At 45.5% G+C, this 9,859-nt stretch overlaps 1 protein-coding gene across 1 annotated transcript in view; it reads right to left on the bottom strand.

The window, feature by feature from the left end:
• The window catches only part of LOC116096374 (cytochrome c oxidase assembly factor 7), an 11,865-nt gene extending 2,821 nt beyond the window's left edge, over positions 1–9,044 (bottom strand). Inside the window, exons 1-2 of the mRNA XM_031378124.1 lie at positions 8,911–9,044; positions 4,527–4,667 (exon numbers count right to left, since the gene is read on the bottom strand). Coding sequence (XP_031233984.1) covers positions 4,527–4,667; positions 8,911–9,016 — 247 coding nt within the window. The 5' untranslated portion in view covers positions 9,017–9,044. The remainder of the gene's footprint in view (positions 1–4,526; positions 4,668–8,910) is intronic.
• Between the last annotated feature and the right edge of the window lie 815 nt (positions 9,045–9,859).

Raw genomic sequence — 9,859 nt, 5'->3', positions numbered from 1 at the left:
AACAAACACAACAAAACAAAATTCCTAAAAAAACTAAAAAAGAAAGAAATGACCCAGGAGCTGGGAGTAGCGGTAAACATCTATAATCCCAATACAAAAAAAGCAGAGGCAAAAGAGAAAGTTTGAGATCACCTAAGTTACATAAGGTTGTCTGAAAAACAGTCGTGGTCATTTTTTATTATTTATCCACAGCTCTGGGATTTTGTTTGTTCTTTTTGAAATAGTGTTATTACATGTGGCCATGCTGGCCTTGAACTCAGAGTGCTAGGGTTAGAGATGTACCATGGTATCTGACAAGGACTGGAACTCAAGTCCTTTCTTCTTCCTGTGAGCCAAATTTAGTGACTTGCTTCCTTTTTTTAAAGATTTATTTTATGTATATGAGTTCTCTGTCACACTGTCTTCAGACACACTAGAAGAGGGCATTGAATCCCATTACAAATGGTTGTGAGCCACCATGTAGTTACTGGGAACTGAGACCAGGACGTCTGACAGACCAGTTACTGTTCTAACCACTATGCCATCTCTCTGGCCCTAGTGACTTACTTCTAATAAACAGAATATGATAGAAATGAAAAAAAATGTGACTCTCCAACACAGACCATAAGACACCGCTGAGCTGGCAAGATGGCTGTCGGGTAAAGGCCTGCTAGTAAGCCTGAGCTCAGTCCAATCCCTGGGACTGGCACGGTAGAGAAAACTGACTCCTGCAAGTAGGCCTGTGACCTTCACACATTTGCTATGGTACACACATGCCACAGACAGATACATAAATAAATGCTCATTTAAAAGGCATCTCGCCGGGCAGTGGTGGCGCACGCCTTTAATCCCAGAACTTGGGAGGCAGAGGCAGGCAGATTTCTGAGTTCGAGGCCAGCCTGGTCTACAGAGTGAGTTCCAGGACAGCCAAGGCTACACAGAGAAACCCTGTCTCGAAAAAGCAAAACAAAACAAAACAAAAAAAGAGGCATCTCTTCCCTCTCTCTTTTTAAGAAAAGATCTATTATACAGTTTTGGCTGTTCTGGAGCTTTCTTATGTAGCTCAGGCTAGCCTCAGAAGAAATACACCTGTCTCTGGCTCCAAATGCTGGGACTGTCCAATGCTCTCTTCTTTCCTCTCCTTCCCTGCCTTCCCTCTCTCGTATTTTAATGAATACAGATGAGAGCCTGCATGCATGCCTATGGGGCATCAGATACCATAGCACTGGAGTTACAGAAAGTTGTAACTGCTATGTGGATACTGGGAATGGGACTCAGCTCTCCTGGAAGAGCAGCAGTGTAAACCACTAAGCCAAACATTTTTGGATTCTCTTTACTGGGGTACTTACTTTGAAGGAAGCTAACATGATTAAGCCACCCAGGGAGAGATGGAGAGCTCACAGGGATCTCCTGACAACAGTTGTCAGGAGCCAAGGCCTTGCCAGCAGGCCAGTGAGGAAGTCAACATCTAAATGGCAAATTCAATCAAGCCTTCCAATGACTACAGCAACAACTCCCTGTCCTGTGTTTTGACAAAAACACCCAGCTTAACCAACCCCAAACTCCTAACCCATAGAGAAGAAGAGATAACTTGTTATCTGGCAAAAAACTTAGTATTATTTAAGAGATAAAGCCAATTAGGGCATGAGAAAAAATATAAAGGCTAATTACTCAACTCTTACTCTGTGCTCAGTATATTGATAGCTTTACTAATATTTCATTTTTAAATTTTATTTATTTTATATAAGTATTTTGTCTGTGTTTATGTTTGTGTTTATGTGTGTACCTGGTCCCTGAGGTCAGAAGTTGAGTCTCCTGGAACTAGAGTCACAAATGGTTGTGAACCTGGGTCATCTGCCAGAACAACAAGTGCTCTTAACTACTGAGCCATCTCTATAGCCCACATATTACTATCTTTACCCGAACTGCCCAAAGTAATTCCATTTTGTTCTAGCTTATCAAATTCCATCCACTGCTCTCCAGCACACACATACACACACACACACACCCACACACCCACATCCTGCTGAGCAGAACCTTCTCACACAGCTTCCGGACGCCCATTGTTTTCAACACGAAACACACAGTTTTAACAAACTGACCCCCACCCCCACCCCATGCCTCTGTTGTGATGTAATTGCGATCTGGAGTTAGCAACCAACTCTACTTCAATTCAGATGGAGAGCTCTTCCTGGTGCGAGTCTGCTCTCAGCCACTGACAAATAAAGAACTCGTTATTGGCCTTGTATTCTTGGTGGTCTATAGTCTATTCAAGTGGGCATTTCATACCTATACTATCATCCATCTATCCATCCATCCATCCATCCATCCTATGGAGCAAGAACTATTTCCTTTATTATGTTTTTATTTTGAGTTCTGAGACAGGATCTCAGTCTGTAACCAACTATGTCCAGACCCTACTTCTCCCAGTTTACAGATGATAAAACTGGGACACAGTTAAAAATGACTAGCTAAGGCTAGGGTGGCTGTCACCCCAATCTGTAGTTTTTCACTCAGCAAGCAGAGCCAGGACCTTCCTGAACACTCCAGGCCAGTCTGGACTACAAACTGAATTCTAGGCCAGTGTCTTAGGGTTAGGGTTTCTGTTTGGGATTGGGGTGTATATTTCTCATATCAAAGCAGACCTGGCTTCCAGGTTCTCCCAACATCCCTCAGTCCCTATCTGGTATATCTTGCCCCTAACTTTGAACTTTCCAGCCCAGAGGCTGGGCTGCCCTTGCCCCAGAGGCTCCTCCCTATAGAATCCAGACATTTGCCTCACCCCACCCCTTCTCCTTCTTTCCTCTCCTGTGCTCCCTGTCTCTTTTTCTTCCCCCTACCAACCATGGCGACTACCCTGGACTCAATTCTTGGGGCCAGTGAACTCGCCCGAGAGCAGCTTTCCAAGAAACCTCCCTTTAATATAATCTAATCTGGCTTGAACTGGCTCATTTCATAGGCAGAGAAGTAAGTTTCTAATGCTGTGCTGAAACACTATTACTAAAAACATTGGGGAGGAGAAGGTTCATTTGGCTATAGTTGCATGGTCCATCACTGAAGGAAGTCAAGACAGGAACTCAAGCAGGACAGAAACCCAGAGGCAGGAGCTGATGCAGAGGCCATGGAGGATGCTACTTCCTGGCTTGCTCAAACTGGTTCTCTTTTTCTCTCTCTTTTTAAAGACTGATTGATTTATTGATTTATTTTATGTATGTGAATACACTGTAGCCATCTTCAGACACACCAGAAGAGGGCATAGGATCCCCATTACAGATGGTTGTGAGCCACCATGTGGTTGCTGGGAATTGAACTCAGGACCTCTGAAAGAACAGTCAGTACTCTTAACCGCTGAGGCATCTCTCTAGCACTCAGACTGCTTCTTATAGAACCCAGGACCACCAGCCCAGGGATGGCACTACTCACAATGGGCTGGACCTTCTCACATCTATACTAATTAAGAAAATGCCTGGCCTGGCAGTGGTGATGCACACCTTTGATCCCAGCACTTGGGAGATAAAGGCAGGTGGATTTCTGAGTTCGAGGCCAATCTGGTCTACAGAGTGAGTTCCAGGATAGCCAGGGCTATACAGAGAAACCCTGTCTCAAAAAAACAAAAAAACAAAACAAAACAAAACAAAAAAAACAAAGAGAAAGAAAGAAAAGAAAATGCCCTACAGGGCTGCCTATAGCCTGATCTAATGGAAGCATTTTTTTCAACTAGGACTTCCTCCTCTGAGATGACTCTAGCCAGCATAGCCAATAAAGCTATAAATAAAACTCTGCTTTTTTTTTGTTTTTTGTTTTTTGGGGTTTTTGTTTGTTTGTTTGTTTTTTCGAGATAGGGCTTCTCTATATAGCCCTGGCTGTCCTGGAACTCACTCTGAAGTCTAGGCTGGCCTCCAACTCAGAAATCCACCTGCCTCTGCCTCCCAAATGCTGAGATTAAAGGCATCTGCCACCACTGCTCAGCAAAACTCTGCTCTTAAAAAACATTGGCCAGGGGGTGGCGCAGGCCTTTAATCCCAGCACTTGGGAGGCAGAGGCAGGCGGATTCTGAGTTTGAGGTCAGCCTGGTCTACAGAGTGAGTTCCAGGACAGCCAAGGCTACACAGAGAAACCCTGTCTCGAAAAAACCAAAAAAATAATAAATAAATAAATAAATAAATAAAAAAAAATAAAAATTAAAAAAAATTGAACTGGATCTAATAGTGCATACCTTTAGATCCAGCATTCAAGAGGTAGAGCCAGATGGAGCTCTGTGAGTTTGAGGCCAGCTTGGGCTATGTAAAGAGCCTCTGTCGTCCTATGATCTCCACATGTAAGACATAGAACTGCCCCACACCTGCCATATACCAAAATAAGTAAATGTACTTTAAAAAAAAATTTTTTTAAGGGGAAAAAAAAAAAAACTAGCCAAGGTCCTACAATGTGTAAACCCCAAAGGTTGCTTCACTTAAAGGACCATGTTCTTCCACTACCCCTCTGCTGAACCCCTACCTGTACTTTGTCCACAACAGCACCCCATGCCTGTGAAACCCGCAGCTCACCTTTTCCAGTCACGTAATAGGCTCCCAGCTTGTAACAGCTGTCCCCATGCCCGTATTTCTCACAGTTGAACTTCAGCACCTTTGCGGCTTCATCAAAATTCTTTTGGATTCCTTCCAGATAGTCCACCAGCCGATAGCAACCTAGAAGAGGGAAGAGGTGACCATGCCGGCAGCTGCTGTTCAGGGGGCCCAGGTACAGTCAGATCAAGTCTAGCTCTCAAATGTGCCAAGCAGACTTAGCACAGAAACAAAGTGTCCAGCCCTTCTTAAAAGGGAACATGTCTCCCACTGGCCAGCAATGTACAGCCCAGGAAGACTAACCCCAGCAATGGCTCTACCACTACCAGACCACCTGACCCTGTCAGCCTGGCCTACACACTAGCTGACCTCCAATGACTGACACTTTACTAACGTTGGAACTTCTCTGCAAGTTCTGTAATAAAAACACTAAAACTTAAAAGAGTTTGTGGATGCCTTTTGCAGCAGAAAACCAGAAATGAGATTAACTACCTTACTCCCTGGCCTGGGGAAACCTGAAACCCAGAAAATAGAAATGGAAGCTACCAAAGAAGTGGGAATAGGTTTCCATATCTGGGATGTTCCAGTTCTAGCCAGCCGCTTAGCATTCCCAGCAACACCAAAGACTATTGTCATTCATTTTCAGTCATCACATATTTGAACATATGTGTGTGTGTGTACCTCTATATACACACACACTAGCTCATGTATGAAAGCATATGACACATACACAGCTGCTGGGAATATTGTCATTTGCCCTCCTAATATTTATACGTTTATGCCAGGCATGCAAGTACACACCTATAGTGCCAGCACTCTCAAGGTGGAGACAAGATAAGGAGTTCAAAGTCATCCTCCACGACCTTGTGAAAGAGTACAGCTCAGGTGGGTTAGGAAAGAAGGAAATACAATAAGGAAACATGGTATTTTCAAACACTAAGTTGTAACTGAAATAAGATGTGCTGATGAGAACATTTACTGTACGTCTTATGGTTAACAGTCTGGGCACCAAGGAAGGTCCCATCGAGGACTGTGTGATGGCTGAGCTGAGACCTGCATATGAAGAAAGCACTAGCTACTTAAGGATTGAAGAGCTGGAGGTGTTGCTCCATGAGAAACCAAAGTCCAGGGCCCTGGGTGGCTCCATCCCTATCGCATCAAGACAATAAATGGAAAGAGTCCAGAAAGTCCTGGAGAAAAAGAGTGTAGACAAACAGGTGGAAGAAGAAATAATCACGGCACAAATACGGTAGGAGGAGGCTGAGTTAAGGAGGTATGGGGTAGGAAGGAAAGAACCTATAAACACCCCCAAAAATTAGTACTGTGCCTCTCTCCACAATGGGACGTTACTACTACAGACCATAAAGCAAAGAAGAGTTTTTAGGGGTAGGAAAGTAGGGCTGGAGCGGTGTAACTCAGTGGCACAGTTCTTGCCTTGGTTCAATCCCGATCTCCACAATGAAAAACAATGCAAGCAAGCTACCGACTGATCAATCTCTTAAAAAGAAGGGAAGTGGTAAGATTCCCTTTGCATTTTAAGAAACTCTGCACAAGTACATGTGTCTGCACCTGTCTGGATGACGACGGAGGGAGCTAACTGGTGAGAGGACATTCTAACACTGAGAATGATAACAAGAATCAATGTTATTTTTGTTTTTTTTTTTCAAAGATTTATTTATTATTATACATAAGCATACTGTAGCTGTCTTCGGACACACCAGAAGAGGGCGTCAGATCTCATTACAGGTGGTTGTGAGCCACCATGTGGTTACTGGGATTTGAACTCAGGACCTTTGGAAGAACAGTCAGTGTTCTTACCAGAAGAGCCATCTCGCCAGCCCCCGTTATTTTTGTTTGTTTAATTTGAGGCAGGGTCTTATATAACCTAGGCTGGACCAGAACTCACTATGTAGCTATGGATGTCCCTGATCTTGCTGCCTCTACCTCCTTGAGTGCTAGGATCTCATGCCAAGCATGTGCATATGCAGTCTGAACCAGGAATAGTACTCAGAGCCTCATGTACACTAGGTGAGCGCTCTACCATCTGACCTATAACCCCAGCCCTCAGCCAGTTCTCATCCGGCTGTCCTCCACTCCCTGCTCGGCACCTCCTCCATGTAACTCAGATCAACTACCACGAACTCCTCAAACACACCTACACAATCAGGTCTAAATTCCTTGCTTAGAAAGCACACTACCCTGCAGCCCAGGTTCCCTGGACAAACTTAATTCTGGAACTGGAACTAGCGCTCAGTGGTAGAAAACTTGCCCACTCCACTCCAAAGCCCTGGGTTTGAGCCTCAGGACTGCAAAACAACAAAGATTAATCTGATTTGATTCTGAGCAATCCTGAATTCAACCTTCCAAAAGGCTTCTTTGGAAGCCTTCTTTTGTCCTCCCACCTCTCTCTCCCCAACTGACTACACAGCTTGCCTCCGTGGACTATGCCCAACCACCCTGGTTCTCAGAGACCACGAAGGGTCAATTCCTCTGAAATTTCTCTTCATTTGGGACATGGACTAGCTCCCAAAAAATAACCCTGGGTTCCTCATCCAGAGTCACGCTAGAGTGGACTAACTTCAAGAAATAGGAAGTCAGCAGGCCAGTGGTGGCACATGCCTTTAATCCCAGCACTTGGGAGGCAGAGGCAGGTGGATTTTTGAGTTCCAGGACAGCTAGGGCTATACAGAGAAACCCTGTTTTGAAAAAAAGAAAAAAGGAAAAAGAAAAAAAAAAGAAAAGAAACAGAAAGTCATTTCTTGGGAACTAGACTGTCAGCTACTAGAAAGAAGGGCCAGAGCCATTTTCATTCTTTTCCCTTAAATAAAACAATAGGAAAACAACCCACAAACAGACACTTCTCTGGTCATCACCACCTCACTGCACACAAGAGGCCATTTCTCCCTCTCACCTTTTTTTACTACCTCTGCCTGGCAAAGACTCAGAATGGATTCTTTCCTCCTTCAAAGCTTTATTCAAAAGCCATGCCACTGGGCAGTGCCCTTCACTCAGTTCTTTAATCCTATTTCACTTACCTTAAAAAAATATTGGGGCTGGAGAGATGGCTCAGCGGGTAAGAGCACCGACTGCTCTTCCAAAGGTCCTGAGTTCAAATCCCAGCAACCACATGGTGGCTCACAACCACCCGCAATGAGATCTGACGCCCTCTTCTGGGGTGTCTGAAGACAGCTATAGTGTATTTATGTATGATAATAAATAAATCTAAAAAAAGCCAAGCATATTAAAAAAATATATTGAATTTTGTGCTGGGTGGTAGTAGTATTACTTTCCAGCACTTGGGAGACAGATATCTGAGTTTCAGGCTTGCCTGGCTGACAGAGGAGAGTTCCAGGACAGGCAGGACTACCCAAAGAATCATACCTCAATAAATAAATAAATAAATAAATAAATTTGTTAACAGACCTGTGGCTCATGCCAAAAACTCAGAAGATAGAGGAAGGCAGTGCTGAGTCCAAGGCTAGCGTGGACTGCAAGTTCTAGGCCAGTCAAGGCTACATACTGACAGTCTCGAAAAAAAAAAAAAAGATTTAATTTTATTATTTTAAATTATGGATATGTGTGTATATGAGCATGTGGTGTGGAGGTAGCAGAGGCCAGCGACATCAGATCTCTTAGATCTGGAGTTACAGATGCTTGTAAACTGTCCCACGAGGGTGCTGTGCTCTGAACTCTGGTCCTCTTGCAAAAACAGTATGGGAGCAGGGCAGTGGTGGAGCATGCCTTTAGTTCCAGCACTTGAGAGGCAGAGACAGGAGGATTTCTGAGTTCGAGGCCAGCCTGGTCTACAGAGTGAGTTCCAGGACAGCCAGGTATTATAGTGAAACTGTCACGAAACAAAACAAAACAAAACAAAACAAAAAGCAGTATGTGTTCCTAACTGCTGGACCACCACTCCAGTCTCCCTCTCCAATTCTTTTTTTAGGACTGGTTTTGCTATGTAGTCCAGGCTGTACCTTACCTCCTGAGTTCTAAGTGATCCTCCTTCCTCAGCCTCCTGAACTCTAGAATTACAGGTGCATGATGCCAAGTCTGGCTCGCATTTACTACTATCGCATATTTCACTTATTTCCTGCGTGTTAACCGATTCCCTCAATCGTGTACGCTGAGGTTCCATTTCACCGTCACACCACCAGTCCTAGCACCCCAAACCCGACTTCACAGCGTGTAGCCTGAGGGCTCCGCCCTCCGCAGCAGGCCCCGCCCCCCGTGGAATCCAGTTCCCCGCCCACAGGCCGCTCGGCTCCCTGACCCCGTCCTTAGGCGTCCTCGTCCCGCCACGTGAACACGTTCGCAGCCCACGCTCGCGCCCCTCCCCTCTGTCCCAGGCTGCGCGGCTGACGCTCACCCTCCGGGTCCTTCTCGCGGTAGCATTGGTAGTGACACTCCACCTCCATGTTCTCCAGGAAGGACTTCACCTGCTCTTCGTCCTGGAAGTCAACCAAGCCCGCCATGACTCCGACTCCCACAAATCGCGTTGTGGCCCCGCCCCCAGTTACGTGAGCCAGCCCGGGGGCGGGGCCTGCGGCGGCGTGCGTGACGTCAACGCTCCTCAGTTCGGGAGCTGGGGTGTAGGGTGAGGAGACGGATTACAGCTTCCCAGCAACCTTTGCGGTGGTAGCGTCCTCTCCCCGGCTCTTTTTCGTCTTTTTGGACAGCCCTCTCCCAGGTTTCTGCGTCGCCTTATTTGAGGGAATACTGCCCCTTAATGGTTTTCTCCATGTTGTCGGTATCAGCCAGCCGTTCTTCAGTTCCGGTTCTAAAGCCGACACAGCCAGGAGCTCCGGTCCCTGCCTTCCCAAAGCTTCCAGCGTTGGGCTGGAGCTCTACTGCATCGTAAAACAGAACTCGAAATTCTTCGGGAAAGCATTCGTTTATTTGGGCAGCAAGCATTTTGAATACCTTGTGTGTCCACATATGGCCGGAACAACCGAAATTAATAAACCTTTGCAATTGCCACGGGATGCACTTATGTCTATATTCTTTGTAGACCCATCAAGATAACCGATATTAATGTGACTGCGAGTTATGATTAGAACACATCAGCGGTCGGAATGATAGTGACACCATGGTGGTGATTGCTAGTGTGAGGACAGCAGCATGGCGGATTGAAGCCAAAAAAAAAAAAAAAAAAAAAAGCTACGAAGTCACGTGATGCAACAAATTTAACCAAAGAGGTTTACTGGGGCAGGGGGAAAGGGAAAGGCCTTTGGGAGTGGGATCATGATTTTAAAAGCAGTTCCAAGACACATCTTTCACAGGATAGCACAAGCTCTGCTTTACTCCAAAGCCTTTCC

Source organism: Mastomys coucha, unplaced genomic scaffold (genome assembly GCF_008632895.1).
Source record: "Mastomys coucha isolate ucsf_1 unplaced genomic scaffold, UCSF_Mcou_1 pScaffold18, whole genome shotgun sequence".
Taxonomy (NCBI): Eukaryota; Metazoa; Chordata; class Mammalia; order Rodentia; family Muridae; genus Mastomys; species Mastomys coucha.
Note: the sequence above shows the minus strand (reverse complement) of the source record. Positions and strands in the feature narration are given on the sequence as shown.